We start from the raw sequence: 21,829 nt of genomic DNA on the forward strand, positions 1-21,829 counted from the left end.
TCATTGTTGGGTGCACGAATAAAATCCCATACTGATAATTGAAAAAAGAGGAAACTTAATGTAGAAATATCCTTATCGATATGAGGTTATTTGGAAAAAATTGTGTAGCTTTACTTAAAGCGAGGACAATGTTGTAAACATCGAATCCTATTTCTGTTAGGGTTTTTTGGAGGTTACTCTATTCTAAACCCTAATTCATGCCTATATAAAATGTATTATATTTCCTTGAAAAGGCATCTCAAAAATTCCACAGATTCATGGAATATTAATAGAGATCAAAATATGTCAAACTCTTCTTGATAATTAACTACTTGAAGAAGATTTATAAATCCTTTCATAGAGATCAAATTCAAATCATCCTGAGTAGTTCGAGAAATACGCCACTAAAGTTCCTCGAATCACGATGTTGATCAAATCCAAATCATCTTAGTTCGAGTAATACGCCACTAACATTCCTCGAATCACGGAGAAATCCAGAGAGAAGAATCAAGGGAGGAACAAAATTGTACCCACATTATTTATCAACATTTTTTTTTGTTTCTTCATATTTTATTTGTGATTGTAATTTATTTTTCATCACTTTAAAACTTGTTGCAAACAAATTGGCACGCCCAGTGGGACCAAATCTACCCTTCATCTCTTCTCTCACAAATCAAATATGCAAATCTGAAGCCACAAAATCGCAAGGATGGAAGAATGAATACTTCAAGCCTCGTCTTTGAGCTTCATCTAGTCTATACTCCGACAAGCCATGAAGTAGGGGACATTTGTAGACATCAAAATTTTGTAGGACTCTACAAGACGAGTCATATTTCAGTTAGGGTTTCTTGGAGGCTACTCTACCATAAACCCTAATTCATGCCTATATAAAGGATATTATATTCACTTGAAAAGATATCTCAAAAATTTCAGGGGCCTTGTCGGCCACCGCTTGCTGACGACGGAACGCATCGTCAATTAAAGGGTCCTCGCCTTGGACTTAGTTGGAAAGGTAGGTGTTCGGCATGTCCCTTGCTTGCGAACTTCTTTAGTAGGGCGGAGGTAGATTTTTTTTTCCATCTCGTTTTTTATAATTGTTTTGCCAATGATGGATTTCGCGCCACGGCGGCGGAGACCATTTGAGCTCCGTCAAAGAGTTAGTATGTTCGCAGGGCCTCGTGGACGGACGAAAGAAGGGAAGTTCATAAATTCATGGAATATTCATAAAGAGATCAAAATATGTCACACTCTTCTTGATAATCAAATACTTCAAGAAGATTTACAAATTCTTTCATGGAGATCAAGTTCAAATCATCCTACCTAGTTCGAGAAAATACGCCACTAACGGCCTTTGAATCACGATGGAGATCAAATCCAAATCATCCTAGTTCAAAAAATACGCTACTAACGGCCCTCGAATCACGGAGAAATCCAAAGAGAAGAATCAAGAGAGGAACAGAATTGTGCCCACATTGTTTATCAATAAAATATTTTTGTTTCTTCATATTTTATTTATGATTGTAATTTATTTTTCATCACTTCAAAATTTATTGCAAATAAATGTCATATGATCATGTTAAGCGTACCTTTTGAATGATTTTAATCCAACAATTAATATCATAATTGAATCAATGGTTCAATAAAACAAATATGAAGATGACAGAGTAATGGCCCTTTTGGTTTGGGGACGACAAGTACTTCGTCTCGAGTAGGACACCAGCGATTGGCTTGGCTTAGTGCGGCCTTTGCTCGTCTACATGCCGAATTACTACCTTTATCCGTATTTTGGAGGTGCAAATACAAGGCAAGTGAATTCTCTTGCTTGAACAATAAAAAAGTCTATGATTCTCATCTCGAAAAAAGAGTTTAAAGCTACGACACCTTCTATAATACACCACCAAGATCGGGTAACAGAATAACGGCCAGAGCAATAGATTTCATAGTTGCGGTTCTTCTCCATCAAAAGGCTCTGAGCCTATTACGTAGTTAGGCTACAAGAGAGAGAATATATAGAGGATCACGCTTACAAAAAGTAGCAAATTTTTGTAGTCTATAAATATTCATATGACGTGGGTATTACACACAACGAATCCTTAAATTACCATAAATCTTGATGAGAAAATTCATGTTGATTTCAATTAAATTAGATAATATCATAACATGTTAGAAATATGTTAGAAATTAGATAATATCTATAAAAGTGTTTTGTTAAAAATAAAATAAAAATTTTAAATTACATTATCTCCAAATCATAATATTTTTATAAAAAATCATATAAATTGAAACATGAAAATTGAAGTGGGAAAATAGTTGAGCTTCCATTTAAAGAAAGTGTAAAAGGGATAGCCGCCGACCAAATTAAAGAACTTTTTAATTTGTCCCTTCAAAGTTTCGTTTTCTGATGAATGGGGAAACCTAATCATTAGCCCAAGCTCTTAATTACAATAATAAAACCTCCAAATTAGGAAAAGCTCCCTTCAACCAATAGCAATGCATTCTTCTCACCCCTACCTCCACAACCTACCCACGACAAACTCGTGTCGGGGTGATCATACCGTTTGTATTTAGATTTGTGTCAGAACGTATTGAGGAGTAAAACACTCCATAACAAAGATGACACTATATTCATTTGGAGTGGTTGGTTATATTGACAATATTTAGATTCATGTCAGAAAGTATTTAAGAGTAAAAAACTTCATCACAAAGATGACTTTGTATTCACTAGAAATCAAAATGAGATCTCTGATAAAAGATGAAAAAATATTTATTATTTTACGACAATATGTAATTGAACGCAAAGTTTTTGAAAATGAATTCTTAGTACATATAAATATTTTTGAAATTTATTGATCTTAAATATGTTATGATACTTACGTAGCTATAAAAGTACTTCGTAAATAGTAAAGGGAAAAAATTAAAAGAGCTTTCAAATATAAAAAAGGTATTGTCTATTTTTGAACATGTTAAAAAGAAAATGATTACTTTTGTCGAAAAATAAAATAAATTCATCAAATAATAATGCAATAATAAAAACCTTACTCATAATGAATATTTTGTTCACACCAAACTTATAAATTCACGCTATGTACTAACAAATATAATTCACTTACTTAATTATGACTAAAGTATGATCATCTTACCAAATCACTTGATCATGATAATTTGATGTGGTTTGATGTATTAATGCGATTGCATCAAGTTATTATATCAAATTATATTTATTTTCGGTGATTAAATTAAAATTAAGCTAATATATATATATGATTCCGATTATGGATACATTTTAAAGAAAATTGATATAAATAGCCACTCAATGATAACAATAACATACTAGTATAATTTCACAAAGTAAATTTAGGAAAGGTAATGTGTACGTAGTCTTCTATTTTTCTTTTGGAACTCCAGGATAACTCCTGCCAAAACCTCGATCCTTCGGGTGAGCATTATGTGGTGAGTGCTTTGTGCGCATTGAGTAAACCCCCATTGCGTAATAGTCTGCAAACCACACAAAATGTCATCCGCACTAAACAAGCCTCATGCAATAGACTTGATTTAAAAGACATTGAGAAGGAATCAATATCAGATCATTCCTGTAAATGACCACCCTCCAAACCAAAAGAGTCATTCCCGAATGACAATCTATCTATTTAAATAACGTCATTTAAAAAATAAAATAAAAAATAATACAATTGGCTAGTTGTGTAACTTCCCCTAAAAAGATGCCTTTTAAATGGCCCATCTAATGTTTTCCTTTTTTTGATAAAAGCCTAAAACTCACGGAGTTGCCTTTTTCAGACGATTCTCTGTAAAATGACATAATCACCCCTTTACCCAACTGTTAAAAAGAAGCAACTACCATGGAGAGAATTGTCTTTTCATTTAACTAAAAGTAACTGACGGTGTATTGGATCTTTGCTTCCCGCTACTTTCCCTTTTCACACTTTTAACCGCTATAAAAACAAAAGTTCTTCAACAACACCCCGAGATCGTATGGTACGCAGGGGCGGACCCACGTGTAGTGAAGGGGGTTCATCCCGTTAAAAAATTACACTGTATATATAAGATAAAAATTTTAATTTATGTGTATATATTTAACATTGAACCCCCTGAGCATAAGCCAAAGGACTAGCTCAGTGGCAAATGAGGTTCAATATTTTGCCTTAGCTTGTCTCAACTCGCGGGTTCGAATCCGAATAAGCACATTTTTTTTTTGATTAGCGTGTTTAATTTTTTTTGAACCCCCTTCGTAAAATTCCTGGGTCCGCCACTGATGGTACGTAAGTATAAGATGAATAAATCGTTATTCAAAATTTTTTATTTTTAAAATTGGTTTTAAATTTAAGTATCAAGAATAAAAAAATACATAAATATTTAAATTTGTATAAAATTGAATAAGTAAATACACATAATATAAATACACGTAGAATATCACATAAAATGTAAATTGTCATGTAGCATAATGCTATACAAATACCTATTTGTTCAATTTTATAAAAGGCATAAATATCATTTGAAATCAAATTAAAAAGTACATTTCTGTATTATGTCTTTTCCTATATTCGAAACTAACCACTCTTGATAGAAGCGGTTATCCTAAATTATAATTTTTGACTGTAAATTTTAATTAATTAAACACAAATTCAAATACCGATTGAGAAAAAAGAGACTACGATTATTTTCGAGGGCCGGCAGGCATTTGGTTGAACCAACTTATCAACCACTTTCCTTCACTCTTCTTGTTTTTTTTTTATTTACAACTAAACAATTAAAATTGTATTATTTATTTCCCTATTTGATCGATTTATTTTATTTATTATTTATTTCCTTTTCCTTTTTGTGTTATATATAACGGTCTAAATTATCCATACTTTTTCTCTTTTTTCGTTTTTCTAAAGTTATTCCCTTTCTCTCTCTTCTTTTCCCGCCGGAGAACTGCTTTGTTCGCCGGTGAACTGTCGCCGGAGAAGTTGCACGAGTACAGTTTCTCTGTTACCTCGCTTTTGAATAGTGTCCGTTATTTCCGCGCGTGGTTAGATCATCCGGATTCGTCGGTAAACGTTTTTCGTGTTGCCGGAAAATTGATTGTTCGCCCGTGTATTTTGTCGCCAGAGAATATAAAGTATCATAGATTCTCTATTATCCTTTGGTTTATGGTAGTGTACCTTGTTCCTGCGCGTAGTTCGATCGCTCGAGCGGTGAAACCGTTCTGATCTCTGGGTTTGGCTCGGTTTGTGCAGTCTCAAGGTAATGTAGCTAAACTAATGCTGTGTTTATGGCTTATTGTGCTGTAAATCGTGTTCTAGGTCTTGGCTGACGGTCTCTCTCTTCTTCTTTTTCTCATCTTTGTTTCTGTTTCTGATTTTGATTTTCCGGTGAAGTGTAGGAGAAGACCGCCGGAGTGGAGTAGAGCTTCGGAATGCGATGCTATGAGAACAGTTGACTGTACAGTTTATATTTAGAAGAGTGACGTTTCGTGTAAGTTTTTCCTATTTTGATTATGGTGAATGTGATTTTGTTCTTTACTCTTGAAGTTTGGATCGTAAGTATTCTATAGAAAAAAAAATTCCTATATTTTTTTTTTGGTTGAAAATTTTTAGGTTTTCTAATTGTTAGTATAGGAATGAAACAGTTCAAATAGAGCAGAACAGATACTGCAGATTCATATAGCTGACACTAACTAGTTTGGTTTGCTGCATAGTAGTAGTAGTAGTTTTCTCAGGAGGATATGATCTCTAGTTACCCATTGCAATTCGAATAGAAGATAATGAACCTATAAACAAAGGTGGGGCTTGGATTTTTGAGTTCATAAGTTCTGGATTTTAGAAAAATGCAGTTTACTGGGCTCTTGATAAATTATTTACACATAATATTAAGTGAATTTTTTAACACAAATACATGGTTTGAGCCAAAATTAATGGGTTATGTTGCGAAGCGATAGCTCTGCTCCTGCCTATAATGATCTCCTGTTGGAAGATCTATCTATATAACTAAAATAGCATTTGTAATGGGCCATAAAACCGATCTCCCATTTTCTCTGTGGTTTCTTATGAAAACTCGAAGTCTTAACTTTAAATCTTGTGCAGTATTTTTGTGATTATATATTGTACTGAATCACATGTTTAGGTGGTACTTTCTGGTATTGCTATATATAAATAAACTTTTTCCATATTTGAACCGTGAAACAATTTTTTGTGCTTGTCCTAATTTATAAAAGAAAAAATGTAAATGAAGTATGTGAACTTGGACTATGGATTTGTGACCTTTTCTTGAATGTTTCATCTAAAGGTTGCTGATAGCATGTCGAGGGAAGCTATGTTGGAGTTTTTGAAGCGAAAAAGGCTTCAACGAAAGAAAGCAGAATCTATGAATGATTTGACTTATGTCAGCAATACGATGAGTAGAAGTGGAGGAGATGCCCTAAGATCTTCAGCTTCATGTGGTGTAAGAATTAGTGTTAATGCTGATATGCATTCAGGGTCCGGGACTTCTTTAAACGAAAGAGATGTTTTCCCAAAGAACAAGGTTGCGAAGTTTGATACATCTGATCTTGAATGGACTGGTAAAATTCCAGAATGTCCAGTGTATTATCCAAGTAAAGAGGAGTTTGAGGATCCTTTAGTTTATCTCCAGAAGATAACTCCTGAAGCTTCTAAACATGGTATGGTCTATATTAAAGTTCTGTGTCAAATAAGTCAACATCCTTTCTTATGTCTTCCTTGCAAACATGATTCAATTAGCTTTCAGGTAGAATTTATGTGCTAGTGCTGATTGAATATGTTCCTGTTATGGACCCTGACTGTTAAAAGATTGATGTACTTGCTATCTAGAGTCGTTGGCCTTATCTGTAGGGCTCTGTCCATTTATATTTTGGAAGCTCAAAGTTGTCCTATCTATTGTCAAAAACATATTGTAATTGCTTCTTGCTTTTTCTGGACTATGTTCTTGTCTATGTATAGTTGTTGGTTCTGTTAGCTTCATTTGTTTGATAAGAGTTTATACTATGTTTGAAATGTAACAGGTATATGCAAGATTGTTTCCCCAATCATGGCTTCTGTTCCGGCTGGAGCAGTTTTGATGAAAGAGAAGGTTGGTTTTAAATTTACAACAAGGGTACAGCCACTTCGTCTAGCTGAATGGGATACAGATGACAAGGTCACTTTTTTCATGAGCGGGAGGTTAGTTCTTCATCATAATTGGTATTCACTTAATTGATTATTTGTCAGCTTTTGAGAAAAAAAGTATGTTTTTCCAGAAGCTACACATTTCGTGATTTTGAGAAAATGGCGAACAAGGTTTATGCTCGTAGGTATTGTAGTGCTGGATGCCTTCCTCCTACATATATGGAAAAAGAATTTTGGCATGAAATAGCTTGTGGAAAGACTGAGAGTGTTGAATATGCATGTGATGTTGATGGTAGTGCATTTTCATCTTCTCCCAATGATGAACTTGGAAAATGCAAATGGAATATGAAGGTGTAGATTTCATAACAAGTTTCTTTTTATTGTGCTATTCCGATATGGAGTTTCTTTGTTTTCAGGGATATGTTCTATTGTCAGTATAAAGTGAGTCATTGTGCCTTGCATCTAGTGTGCATATTTATTGGTACAGAACTCATGTATTTTGAAACATTTTGTCAGTGCTAACCTTGTCAGTGCTAACCTTGTCAGTGTTGTGTGATAGTATTTTCCCTCAACATTCTCGTTTACTCTTTTCCTCTGTTCTTCTGGTTTATCTATTTTTTTCTGCCTTTCTGACCCTACCACACGAATGACAAAGTAAAAAAATTTCTCTCAGAATTTTCCATGCATCAGCTTCTCCTGACTCCTGTCAACATTAGATGTAGTATAACGGTGCTAATTGTCTTTTTGTTTTCCATCTTTGTTCTAATAAACCCTCTATTTTTGGTTTCAGAGATTTTCTTGCCTACCTAAATCAATACTTCGACTACTCGAAAAAGCAATCCCGGTAAACAGATTAGTTTTTGCACCTTTCTTATTGAAATTTTGATCCAACCTGATGATGTTTGACTTTTTAATTTATGTATCTTATAGGGAGTTACTGAACCGATGTTGTACATTGGAATGCTATTTAGTATGTTTGCCTGGCATGTCGAAGATCACTATTTGTATAGGTGTGTTCTTTAATTCGAAATGTACATGCTAGTTCGGTTAATTTGGAGACCAATCATTTTTTCGTTTGCATGTATAGCATCAATTATCATCATTGTGGGGCAGCAAAAACCTGGTATGGTATTCCAGGTCATGCAGCACTCGACTTTGAAAAGGTTGTCCGAGAGCATGTCTATAACAATGATATCTTAACCGCCGATGGAGAGGATGGAGCTTTTGATGTGCTTTTGCAGAAGACTACATTGTTTCCTCCTAACATTTTATCAGAACATGATGTTCCTGTCTATAAAGCTGTTCAAAAGCCTGGTGAATTTATAGTAACTTTTCCAAGAGCATATCATGCTGGATTCAGCCATGGTAAGCCTCTATAGTTTCTTCTAGACTTAAGAGTCTAAGGATGCGTGCAAGTCTGACATAGCTCTCCAGCACTCCTCTAATTTTGGCATCTTGATGTATTTTATAATCTTGGGATTTCATCTTAGTTGACAATTAGCGTTAGTGAACTCTTTTTCCCTAATCTGTAGGTTTTAACTGTGGTGAGGCTGTGAACTTTGCAACTGGTGATTGGTTTCCAATTGGTTCAATTGCTAGCCGCCGTTATGCACTCCTGAACAGGGTGCCTCTTCTTCCTAATGAGGAACTTCTCTGCAAAGAAGCAATGCTTTTACGTACGGATTTGGAACTTGACTATCCAGCTTATTCCTCTGCAGACTTGATCACCCACCATAGCATCAAAGTTTCTTTTATAAATTTGATGCAGTTTCAGCATCGTGCTCGTTGGTGCCTCATGAGATTAAAAGCATTTTCTGGTATATCATCATTTTCACACGGCACTATTCTTTGCAGCATATGCAAGCGTGACTGTTATGTAGCATATCTGAACTGCAGCTGCTATTCACATGCAGCATGCCTTCGCCATGGTATGTTTTGAAACCTTTTCGCTGTCTTTATTTATTAATTATACTGGCAACACTCTTAAGAGCTGATGAATTGGTATAATGGTTTCTTCATCAGATCCTAGGTCACTTCATTTTCCTTGTGGCAGCAGTATAACCCTTTGCTTAAGGGAAGATATTTTGGACTTTGAAACTGCAGCTAGAAAGTTTGAGCTGGATGACAATGTTTTGCATGATGTTGGGCGTTATAAAGAAGGTGGTGACTTTGCTCTCCTCTTGAACATGCTTCCGCAAGCTGAAGAGGAAGGATATGTTCCATATTGTGAAATAAATTATGAATGGACAGTAAAATCTGAGGACTGGGTAGAACAAACATTTCATGAGCAAGCTTCCAATGCTTCTGCGTCTAGTATTGAACTTGTGCCCAATACTGGTTTGCCAATGGAGCGGAAAGACTGCCTCCCCACTAGTATTAATGTAGGTTATCTTCGTCCAGGTTATTATACTTGTAGAACTGTTTTGACTTCTGTCATGCAGAAATGGAGATGCTTTATTTGATATCAAGCTTATTGCTTGCACTGCAGGTACAGGAAAATGCTTATAACTCACAAGTAGGAAACGCCGTATCTGTGAAGTCTTTTAGAGACACTTCTAGGTGTAGAGGTGAAAGATCAGCTTGTTCACCTAGTACTGACTATTTAAAAGTACATGAAAAAGTAGCTCATGTTTCAGATGTTAGAACTCTTTCTGACCAAGACAATGATGAGTCCGATACGGAGATTTTCAGAGTGAAGCGACGTTGTAGAGCAGAACATGGAAGTAGACATGATTCAATACCAGATAATGTTGAGCACCAGGTATGTGGATACTGGGGTCATAGTTTGGTGCAATCTTTTGCTCTTTTTCTGTTTTCAAATGAAAGTTTCTAGTCAAACAGTTCTATGACAAGGGGTTTAAGGTGACAAATAAATACTTGTTGGTTTCTATTTGGCTTTTCAATGTGTACCATCTGCCTTCATTCATATTCTCCCCTTTCGTGTTTTGCATAAATTAGCCTTGTAACTACATAACATATATATATACTTCTTCAATTCTTGAGGGGAATGAGTTCATAATTTGCTATGTAACCTAATAGTTAGACGGTCAAAAGAATAATCATTCTGAAGTTGTAGAGAATTGGAAGTGCTTAAAATATGATTTACTTCTAAAATATTTTTTGAATCATATTATTCTTTAGTTTGAGTTGAATAGATATAAAAGTTGCTACTGATAAAAAAGAAGATACAAAAGTTGCTTCGAGTAGTAGAACAAACGGATGACAAGTCAAATTGCTAATCTTAGAGATGCAAATTGTTACCGTATTGTTTTCAAGAAATCACGAAACCAGAGCTGAGTACGTAGGTTATAGGTATGTTGTGTTAACTATAGATTAAGCGTTGCATTGCACCCTGCCTTTTGCTTCAATTTTGCATTCAATCCCAATATTGAAATTTTGCTACTTTGCTCTATACAATCAGTTTCCTTATGGTTGTAAGAACTTTTTGACTTTTGTTACCAAATTTGGAGCTAAATTAGGAGCTTGCTCACATAGTTTTTTGCTAGGTACACCGTGTCAATCCAGGTGGATTATTGGTAGTTTATGACTTTTTCTTGACAGGTTAACAAGAAAGTGAAACAAATTGCTTTGCTTAACTGGATAGTATGGACCTTAACTTCATGTATTAAAATAAAATTTTAGATTCCTAATCTTCAAATGCTGTTGTATTTCTGTTTCATTGACCAGTTAAAAGTTGCATCCATGCTAAGGATTGTGGTGGAGTGACAAGCACTCCTTCATTCTTAACAAGAGGTCTCGAGTTAGAGTCCTCCTAGCTACGGAGTCACCTTTGTTAGGGAGTGCTTTACCCCCCAATATGGGACTTTCCGGCGAATCCGATTCAGTCGGGCTCCAATGCTGGTACCGGACACCGGGAGGGAAACAAAAAAAAATAGTTGCATTCACCTCTTCTTTTTTTTTGCTGCAGTGTGGACATTTCTTGTTTTTGGTGTGAAATTCTACTAAGCTTCTGAAGTATTCTTGGCATTTACTTTTTCAGGGTTACAAACGATTAAGGAAACATCAAGTTGAAGGACGGTTTGAGCCATCATATGCATCTGACCGTTCTGTGGCTGAAGATGCAACTCATAGTTCCAATGCTAATTCAAGCCATTCTAAGAAAGACAAGCCAGCCAGAGGTGGTACGGTTCCCATCTCTATTAAGTTTAAGAAAAGGGCTAATGAAGAAGAATCTAGAAAGCAAAATGAGCATAAAAGAGATGAAAAGTTCGGGTATGAGTTGGGTAAGACTGTTGGGGAACCACCTCCTAGAGATAGGACCAAAGAGGCTGAAAGTCAAGGTCCTTCAGTTTTTAAGTTTGGAGGAAGAACTGAATAGCTCATAAAATCCAACTTTACTAACACCCATTTTCTCCAACGGGGATCTAACAAAAGGATGAAACGCTAAATATTTAGGGGGAGCAGCAATGCAACTGTTAACCAAAACATAGATTCAGGATGTACATTCTATGTGCAGGCTTCAAAATGAGGCAAACGGAGCGCTAATGATTCTTATGGTTCTCGGGGCCAGGATGTTCTCGTCTTTGGCAGGAGAACGTCTCTCTGCCTTGTGGGCAGAGTTAACTGATATTTGTGCTGCCAGGTGGTAGCAATACTTAGTGGAAAAGCTGATAAAGGTCTCTTTCCTTTGCCACGAACAGATAGTAGATTCGGGTTAGGTACTTCACTCATGTACATTTTGTTATTAACAAATTGGTCGATTCTTGTGAGGTCCAATGTCCAATATCAGGTTAGGCCTCTGAGATAAATGTGACATCTACTATCTTCTTGTCAATGGGGTAATTATTCTTTTTGTAGCTAAGAGTCTTTTTGGCTTTGAGACTACCCGAATAGATACAAAGAAATTTGTTTCTCCTGACCTCATATAAACATTTTGCCATTTCTTAAGACATTGCAGTTGCTTCAAGATTAGTTTAGGTTCCTAAATTCTCCGAGAACTGATCTTCACTTGGTACTTTCATGCTAAGTTGTGCGGAATCTTCACTTTCCGTGTCGTATCAGTGTCGATAGGATCTGGGAGTAGGATCTATACTGAATACGATCAAATGATTTTGGGTACTTGACCAAAATCGGTAGAGAAATTCGAGACATAAAATGAATGATTTATGATTCGAACTTAACAATAAACAGTAAAGAGATGCATATGTACTTAATAATAGTCACATATTTGAACTTGCTCTCAAAAATTTGTGCATTCCTTTCCTTCCAAATAGTCCACCCATAATTTAGGCATATTTTTGTAACTCTATTTTTTTTATATGGAAATATTTTTAGCCGAATTCTCGCATATATATTCGTACTCAGAAGAATCAAATTTTTATCTCCACGACTGTATTCACTTCAATTTCTACATATTAACTACGAATGAGAAATGAGCGGATCGAGTCGAATATCAGCCGATCGAAACGAGCTAAACAAAAATGAATAAATACTTGACTTGACTCATATTTTAAACGAGTAAAAACAAATTACCCAATGAATAATATGGGTAAATATAGATACCCATATTATAGTAGGGATCCTGTTAAAAGTTTGAAAACCCCCCGCTCTCAACTCCCACTCCCACAAAAATATAATTAAAACTTTTTAAATTTATCTTTTAAAGTAAAATATTTTTTTATCACCTTCACCCCTAACCCGGCCCCAATGCCCTACCAGCCCACCCTCGCCCCACCTCCACCCCTCAACATTTTTTTTTAAATTTAAATTTATTATTTACTACTCCCTACCTGGCCACCCCCACCCTAAGCCGCCCCATGGCCCCACCCCTACCACCAAAACAATGTAAAAAATATTATTTTTTTTAAAAAAATTCTTTATTTTTTAAATTGTTTTTATCATCCCACCCACGCAACCCCACCCCTACCACCACCACCTACCCAAAAAAATAATTATTGTTTTTTAGAAAAAAATGATTTTTTTTCTTACCCTACCCACTCTCACCCCTACCTTGACCACCTACATCCCCCAAAAAATATTAATCCAATGAATGTGCCTCTTTTATACCAATTTTATCCATTTTGGCAAAAATGTGTCGGGCAATCATATCCATAAAAATTCATTGACAAATACAAATGAAAAATAGAGAAATTGCCTAGTTCTTGTTTTGTGACCCTTAAACTCTAAAAAAATAACGTAGATCATGTAGACTCTGTAGGTATAGTTCCCTATGTTATCACACATGGTCCTATAAAGTTTTTGGCAAAAATGTGTCAGATTGCCATATGAACAAAAACTAAAAAAATCCCCTAATTCATATATTTTAGCCCCTAAATGTTAAAAAAAAAGTGGTGTGGATCATGTAAATATTACAGGTATAGTTTTTCAGGTCGTTACAAATGGACCTATACAATTTTGAGAAAAAATATGTCAAGCAAGCATATTCACAAAAATCATAGTAATATACACGAAAAATATGAAAATCACTTAATTCTTATTTATAACCGCTAAATGCTAAAAAGGTGGCATGAATCATGTAAAGGCTATAGGTATTGTTCGCCAGGTTGTTCGCCAGCTTCGTCACAATTCACGACATATTTATAATATTTAGGGTCCACTTAAGCGGAATTTGGCAATTTTTTTATTTTTCATGTGTGTTAGCCCGTATATATTTTGGTGGTATGACTTTCGATCAATTTTTTTTGAAAATTTTATGGGACCCTTCGTAAGTACCCGGGGGTTAAGTATGTATAGCCTCAGAATGATACACGTCATATTTATAACATTCAGGGGCCACTCAAGCAAAAATAGATGATTTTCTCATTTTTCATAGTAGTAAGAATTTTGATCAATCTTTTTGAAACCTTTACGGGACTCTATGTAAGTACCCTGGGGAGCAGTATGTGTAGCCTTGGCACGATCCACGAAATATTATAGCATTTAGGGGCCACTCAATTGGAACTAGGCGATTTTCTCATCTTTCATATGTGTTAGCCCATTAATATTTTGGTGGTATAACTTTCGGTCACTTTTTTGAAATCTTTCCGTGATCCTCCATAAATATCGGGGGAGAAGTTCTTATATCCTCGGCACAATCCACGACATAATTATAGCATTTAGAGGCCACTTAAGCGGAAAGCAATTTTTTCATTTTTCGTATGTTAGCCTATGAATATTTTGGTGGTATGACTTCCGTTCAAGTTTTATTCGAAACCTTTATGGGATCCTCGTACGTACCCGAGGGATAAGTACGTGTAGTCTCAAAATGATACACGGTATATTTGTAGCATTTAGGGGCCAATCAAGCTAAATTAGGCAATTTTTTCATTTTTTTATGTTTGTTAGCCTATGAATATGTTGGTGATAGGACTTCTAGTTAATTTTCTTCTGAAATCTTTACGAGACCCTCCGTAAGTAACCAGAGGAGCAGTACGGGTATCATTAGTACTATCCATGATACATTTGTTGCATTGAGGGTCACTCAACAAGAATTAAGCATTTTTTTTTCAGTTTTTCGTGTGTGCTAGTCCATTAATATTTTGGTGATATAGTTTCAGGTCAATTTTTTTGAAAAACTTTTACTGAGCCCTACGTAAGTACTTGGAGAAACAGTACATGTATCAACGGCATGATCTATACTATATTTTTAGCATTTAGGAGCCACTAAACAAGATTAGACGATTTTCTCAATTTTTTTGTGTTATTTCATGAATATTTTGATGATATGATTTTTAATTATTTTTTTGCATAACCTTTATGGGACCTTCAATAAGTAACTGGGGTACAGTACGTGTAGCATTTAGGTGTCACTCAACAAAACTTAGGTGATTTTTCTTTATTTTTCATGTGTATTAGCTCATGAGTATTTTTGTGATATGACTTTCTGTTAATTTGCTTGTAAAACATTTATAGGAACCTCCATAAGTATCTAGGGAAGAGAACGTCTAGCCTCGGCATTATCCACACGATTTTTTTAGCATTTCGGGGTCACTCAATAGGATTCGGACAGTTTTCTCAGTTTTTCATGTGTGTAGCACATGAATTTTTTGGTGATATGGCTATCGATTGTTTTTACAAAACCTTTACAGCACCTTCCATAGCAAATTTTGGGAACAATACGTGTTGTCTCGGCATATCCACGCAATTTTTTTAGCATTTAGAGGTCACTCAACAAAAATTAGGCGATTTTCTAAGTTTTTGTGTGTGTTAATGCCCATGAATATTTTTGTGATATGGTTTTCGATCTTTTTTTTGCAAAACCTTTACGAATCCCTCAGTAAGTACCTAGGAAAAAGTACGTGTATTCTCGGCATGATCCACACAATTTTCTTAATATTTAGGGGTCTTTCAACAGGAATTAGGCAATTTTCTTGGTTTTCCGAATGTTTTAGCCTTTGAATTTTTTGGTGATATGACTTTCGGTCAATTATTTTGCAAAATCTTACAGGACCCTCTATAATGATTTGGGGGAACAGTAAGTCTAGGATCGACATTATCCATGTCATATTTTTAGCATCTATTGGTCATTTAATAGGAGTTAGGCGATTTTCTCAATTTTTCGTGTGTGTTAGATAATGAATATTTTTGAGATATGACTTTCGATCAATTTTTTTGAAATTCCTTTACGAGATTCTACGTAAGTACCTGGGGAACAATATATGTAGCCTCGACATGATCCACACCATCTTTTTAGTGGCCACTAAATAGAAATTAGGGGATTTTTTTAATTTTTCATGTATGTTAGGCCACAAATATTTTGGTGATATGGCTTTCGGTCAAATAGTTTTGCAAAACCTTTCTAGGACCTTCCATAAGTAAATAGGGGTACAATACGGATAACTTCGGCATGATCCATACCATATTTTTAGCATTTAGGAGTCACTCAACAAAAAATTGGTAATTTTTTTAGTTTTTCGTATGTGTTAGCCCATAAATATTTTGATAATATGACTTTCTGTCATTTTTTTGTTAAACCTTTATGGGACCCTCTTTAAGTACTTAGGGGAACAGTATGTGTAGCCTCGGCATTATCCATGCTATTTTTTAGCATTTAAGAGTCACTCAATAGGAATTAGATAATTTTCTCAGTTTTTCGTGTGTATTAGCCCATAATTTTTTTTTTATAATATGGCTTTCGGTTATTTTTTTTGCAAAACCTTTACAGCTCCATAATGAACTGTGGGAACAGTACGTGTAGTATCGGCATGATCTACGCAATGTTCTTAACATTTTTAAGGGGTTACTCAACAGAAATTACAGAAATTAGGTGATTTTCTATGTTTTTCGTGTTTGTTAACGCCCATGAATATTTTTGTGATATAGCTTTCTGTCATTGTTTTTGCAAAATCTTTACGAGACCCTCCGTAAGTATATGGAGGAACAGTATGTGTAGTTTCGGTATGATCCATGTCATTTTCTTAACATTTATGATCATTTGTATATTTATATGTGTATTTGTGCATAGAGCAAAAGTGGGGGAGAGAGAGTAGAAAAAGAGGGAGAGAAACCAAGGGGGAGAGAGCAGAAAGAGGGGAGAAAGCGAGAGGAATAAAGAGAGAGTGAGGGGGAGAGAGGGAGAAAGAAAAAGGAGGAGAGATGAGTGATTATGTAATTAGTTTAAAGTATATGTAACTATTTTTTTATAGTATATGGAGATTTAATAAATATAATATAAATATTTGTCTAATTAAATTTTCCAATTTTTAAGGTTATCCGTTCATCCAAATTGTGGGCTTTGGCACATTAAATTCCAATTTTTAGGTAGGTTTGGGTAAATTACTTAACTACACACTTTATATTACTATATTTACTATTATTCTCTACCATTTGTAAAAATCTCAAAAATTCTTTTTTCTTTAACACTCTCTCCAACTCACCGATACATTCCATTTCGGTTCTCCCAACTATCCTAAATTCACGCCTATTTTCAAGCCACAACTATAGCGGTTTATGTTTTGAATTTTCAGTCCATTATTTTCTAAATTTCAAGCTTCTACTTAAGGTAATTCAATTTCTTCCTTCTCTGTCATCTCACTTCAATTCCATCTCTATCGATCTTTCGTTTATTTCAACTATAATTTTTTGTTGTTTTTACTCTTCTATTCACTGATACATATGGATTCCGTTCCATCTTTTAGTGTTGGAAATTCTTGCTTCACCGAGTTCTGATTCTTCTGATAAAGGGTATAAAAAGATTAGATCCAAACATTGCAATGACCCATTAGTTACAGATGCTTTACATGCAAAATTGAAATCTCAATAGCAAATTAGAAGTCTACAGTTCAAAAATCACCTCAAAAGTAGAGCGAAAATCGAAGGTGTTACAACACGCCCTAATCTTCCAAAGGTATGAGTTATTCAAATGCATTAGACAAAATGTATCAAAAATTTTTAACCATATTTTATATAGACTATATGTATCAGATTTCTTTTCTTGTATTTTAAGTATTGATAGACTTTTCATATGATGACACATAAGGTTCTATTATGGGTTTTACTATTATGTACATGATACATAAAGTCTTCAGCTTTTTATGATTTTCAAGATACATTATGTATTAATTATGATACATAACCTTTTACTGATTTTGCGTTGATTAGGATCCATCAATTTATGCCTTCTATGTTGTTCCTGATACAAAAGGTCTTTTAATTTTCATTACACGCAACTTTTTTTTGTATGTATAAGCAATCAAAACTTAGTGTCTCATATCAATATATATAAGTTCACTATGTATCTAGATTTGTCATGTACTTGATACATAAGTTCGATATGTATCTGCTACTCTAACGTGTCATATTATATTCTGTTGCCAGAAGCAAATTATGTAATGTATCAGGTGGTATTTTGGTCTAATTCATTTATTCTGTCAATTCAGGGATTGAAGTATGTCATCAAAAAGATCCCTTCCCACTCTTTGAGATTAGCCATGCATCTGATTCATAAGGTCACTTTTGTATCATCTATTCTAATGTATCATATCAAATGTACAATATATCAAGTTCAAGTTGTATTTAATTATTTACTCTGTCAATGCAGGGACTGAAGTACGTCATCCTGGCCAAGGAGAATCGATGGACGTCGAGTAGCTTTTTTTAAAATTTTGTAGTAGTAGAATGTACAATTTTATTTTTGCACCATCAATAAATATTTTTTTGGCTATTCAACAATTTAGCAGATGTTGTTGAATATAAATTTCGTTGTTCGTATCATAATTCTTTGTATCTGTTACATATCTCTGGGGAATTTTGAAATTATGGTGTATTGTACATATTAAGTGTAAATGAATATCAATTTTTATTCATGATACATAACCTTTCTAATATGTGGTGCATTATAACAATGCTTATGTATCAACCCTAACTCTGTTAAATGGTCATGTATCATTTACAACTTATATCAATATGAGATGTTATGTATCAATCATAAATCAGTTGAAAGCAAATACAACAATCTTCAATGTATCAACCATAAATCTGTCAAATAGTCATGTATCAGTTATCAATATATCAAACTCAAATATAAGATAAAAGTTTATGTATCAGATTCTCATGTATCAAACTTTACTGCTTCTGATATATTTACAACTTATATCAATACGAGATGTTATGTATCAACTACAATTCAGTTGAAAACTAATACAACAATCTTCATGTATCAAGCTTTACTGCTTATATCAGATACATAAGTATCTTTACTGCTTTTGATAATATGAGAATCTGATACATGTATCAAGCTTTACTGCTTATGTATCTGATACATAAGCAACCGATACATAAGCAGCATTACTGCTTTTGATAACATGAGAATCTGATACATGTATCAAGCTTTACTGCTTATGTATCTGATACATAAGCAACTGATACATAAGCAGCATTACTGCTTTGATAACATGAGAATCTGATACATGTATCAAGATTTACTACTTATGTATCTGATATATAAGCAATTTTACTGCTTCTGATAACATGAGAATCTGATACATATATCAAGCTTTACTGCTTATGTATCAGATACATGAGAATCTGATACATAACAGCTTTACTACTTCTGCTAAAATGAGAATTTGATACATAAGAATCTGATAACATGAGAATCCGATATATGTATCAAGCTTTACTACTTATGTATCAGATACATAAGAATCTGATAACATGAGAATCCGATACATGTATCAAGCTTTACTGCTTATGTAAGCATCAGATACATGTTATACGAGATGTTATGTATCAACCATAAATCAGTTGAAAGCTAATACAACAATCATCTCGAATTGCTTGATGAATTTTAAATTTTGGATTGAAGTTCAGTACGATCCTATGCTCTGTTTTTTGAATTTCAGAAAATGTGACCCAACACTCATTAAATGTGAATCCACAACAGAGATAAGCATTAAGCAGGAGCTTTTGTTCTCCATTCAGCTATATATTCAAGCACCGCAAGGGAAAATTAAATAGGATTCCTCTTTATCGTCTTCCATCGGCGAGACAGTCACTCCGCCGCCATTTTGCCAATAATTCTATGCTCTGTTTTTTGAATTTTTCAAGTCCCTCATAACTGTTACGCTTTGTATGAGTTAATTTCCTTATTTAGCTAAGTAATTGACTGAAAGAAGGAAACTTAACTTGATTTATGTTACCTTTCCATAAAAAAATCAACAACATTAATTATTATGTATCAAAATGTGATGTATCAGACGTACTACTAATGTATCATAAATCTGGGAAAAAACAGAGAAATCGGATAATTTAAGAAAAAGTAGGGACAAATTATAATTGAGTTTTTTCACTATAGAATTTAGATAAAGTCTATTTAGGTTTTCCTAATCGTCCTTAAATAAATACTATAATGTAGATAAGTTTAACATTTGGGTCATTTGCATAAATGACCATTTGATACCACTTATGTACATGAGTTCAATGTATTAAATTTATCATTTAATTACATGATTCATCATCCAAGTAGCTAGTTTTAAATTTTTATCTTTTAAATGAGTTGACTAATATTTTTTAGGAAAAATTACCAAATTACACACCTTATATTTCTATATTTTCAGTTATTCTTTATCATTTGTAAAAATTTCAAAAATCCCTCTTTTGACACATAAGAATGATGCTTATACATCGCAATTTGATACGTAAGTCATTTTCATGATACATCGCTAGTTGATACCTTAATCTTTCGATCAATTAATCCCAATTATCCTTTAATCATATCGTAAAAAAGGTAAATATACCTCATTTGTTAGATAGGCGGGGGTATCTATGCTCCATTTGATAAACAACAAGATATATGTATAACATTTGTTTATCGATAAATATATCTACTTTAAATGGTAAAATTGAACAATATATTTGCCCGTTTTCCCTTATAATAATTCATGCTCATGTATACAATCCACGCTAACACATGTCCACATTATTGCTCAGAATAGTCTGAATAAAAAGGAATGGTCAATTTACTCCTTTTCGTCTCAAATTATTTGTCGTGTTTTTAAAAAATTATTGTCTCAAATTATTTGACATTTTAAAAGTTCAAAACTAAGTTAATTATTTTTAAAATTTTTTATCTGTAATAGTTATTATTTTTGAAGACTATAAACACTTTAATTATGGAGAGATGACACATAAGTAGAACTATTTAATTAAGAGAAATTATATCTTATGAAATAAATAGGGATAAAATAGTCAAAATGCCTTCTTACTTAATGTTTTTTTAAAGAGCAACAACAACAACAATAACCACCCAGTGAAATTCCACAACGTGGGGTCTGGGGAGGGTAAAATGTACGCAGACCGGACTCCTACCAAGGTAGGACGGCTGTTTTCGAAAGACCCTCAGCTCAATAAAAGCATAAAAAAGGTTAGATAAGACAAATATGAGAAAGCAAATAACGAGAACGACAAGGATAAAATAGAGTAATCAAAATACAGAAAGTAATAGATAATAACAGAAAGTAATAGATAATAACAGAAATCAGAGCACAAGAAATTATAGTGCGCTAATGCGCCTACTAATAAGGTAATGTATTTTTAAAGAGTATGTAAACAAAATACGACGTATAATTTGAGATTAGTTGAAATTTTTGTTTAAATATGAAATTTGAATTTTTTAAGTTGTAACTATTCTCATAAATATGAAACCTACAAATTGTGAAAAATTATTAAACTTTCTCTGATTCTTATACAATCTTATCAAATGAGCGAATCGTAGTTCATAAATAAGATATCAGAATATTATAAGTATCACATTGATAAATCACCTATCATTTATTTTCTTGTTATACATAAATATTATAATTAAAAACTTTTAAGTACACATTGTTTGTAATGATTTAGTTAACAATAGTAATAACTGTCTCAATATATATCTCACTTGATTTAAGAGAAGGGACCAAGCATCATTTAATGATTTTCCAATCCATTGCTCTATGATTGACATCTTTCTGACCACTTTTCACCAAACCTACTCATTCCCCCCCATCCACCCACCTTCAACTGCCCTGCACCCCTTCACTGTTTCTCAGACTTATTCATGCATTTTATTCATTTGCATGTACAGAATATAGGACCATTAACAAAAATCATGGTTGATAAAAGGCCGATATGAATTTTGATAGAGTAGTAAGTATTATTTTATTTTTAATTAGAAGTCTTGAGTTTTTGTGGCTATAAAGTCATTTGTTTTTAAAAAGCGCTTCACCGATCATTTTTGTTAGGAAACATTTTATCCTCATGCCCCCTCCCCCCTCCCCAATGTAAGATTTTTC

At 33.8% G+C, this 21,829-nt stretch overlaps 1 protein-coding gene across 3 annotated transcripts; it reads left to right on the forward strand.

Annotated features, from left to right (window-relative positions):
* The first annotated feature begins 4,876 nt into the window (after positions 1 to 4,876).
* LOC129888782 (lysine-specific demethylase JMJ13-like) lies at positions 4,877 to 11,922 on the forward strand. 3 transcript variants are annotated; one of them, XR_008766714.1, is made up of 13 exons: positions 4,877 to 5,223; positions 5,363 to 5,454; positions 6,265 to 6,637; positions 6,998 to 7,154; positions 7,232 to 7,451; positions 7,891 to 7,944; positions 8,031 to 8,110; positions 8,188 to 8,465; positions 8,633 to 9,028; positions 9,123 to 9,481; positions 9,589 to 9,861; positions 10,788 to 10,961; positions 11,101 to 11,183. XR_008766714.1 is itself a non-coding variant. In XM_055963787.1 (12 exons), exons 3-12 carry the CDS (start codon positions 6,277 to 6,279, stop codon positions 11,437 to 11,439), a joined length of 2,517 nt encoding a protein of 838 aa, XP_055819762.1. In that variant the 5' UTR covers positions 4,877 to 5,223; positions 5,358 to 5,454; positions 6,265 to 6,276; the 3' UTR covers positions 11,440 to 11,922. The 3 variants fall into 3 exon arrangements, 2 of the variants coding, with proteins under 2 accessions (XP_055819762.1, XP_055819761.1); XM_055963787.1 differs by lacking the exon at positions 10,788 to 10,961 and having other exon boundaries at positions 5,358 to 5,454; positions 11,101 to 11,922; XM_055963786.1 differs by lacking the exon at positions 10,788 to 10,961 and having other exon boundaries at positions 11,101 to 11,922.
* Positions 11,923 to 21,829: the final 9,907 nt, after the last annotated feature.

Source organism: Solanum dulcamara, chromosome 5 (genome assembly GCF_947179165.1).
Source record: "Solanum dulcamara chromosome 5, daSolDulc1.2, whole genome shotgun sequence".
Classification (NCBI taxonomy): Eukaryota; Viridiplantae; Streptophyta; class Magnoliopsida; order Solanales; family Solanaceae; genus Solanum; species Solanum dulcamara.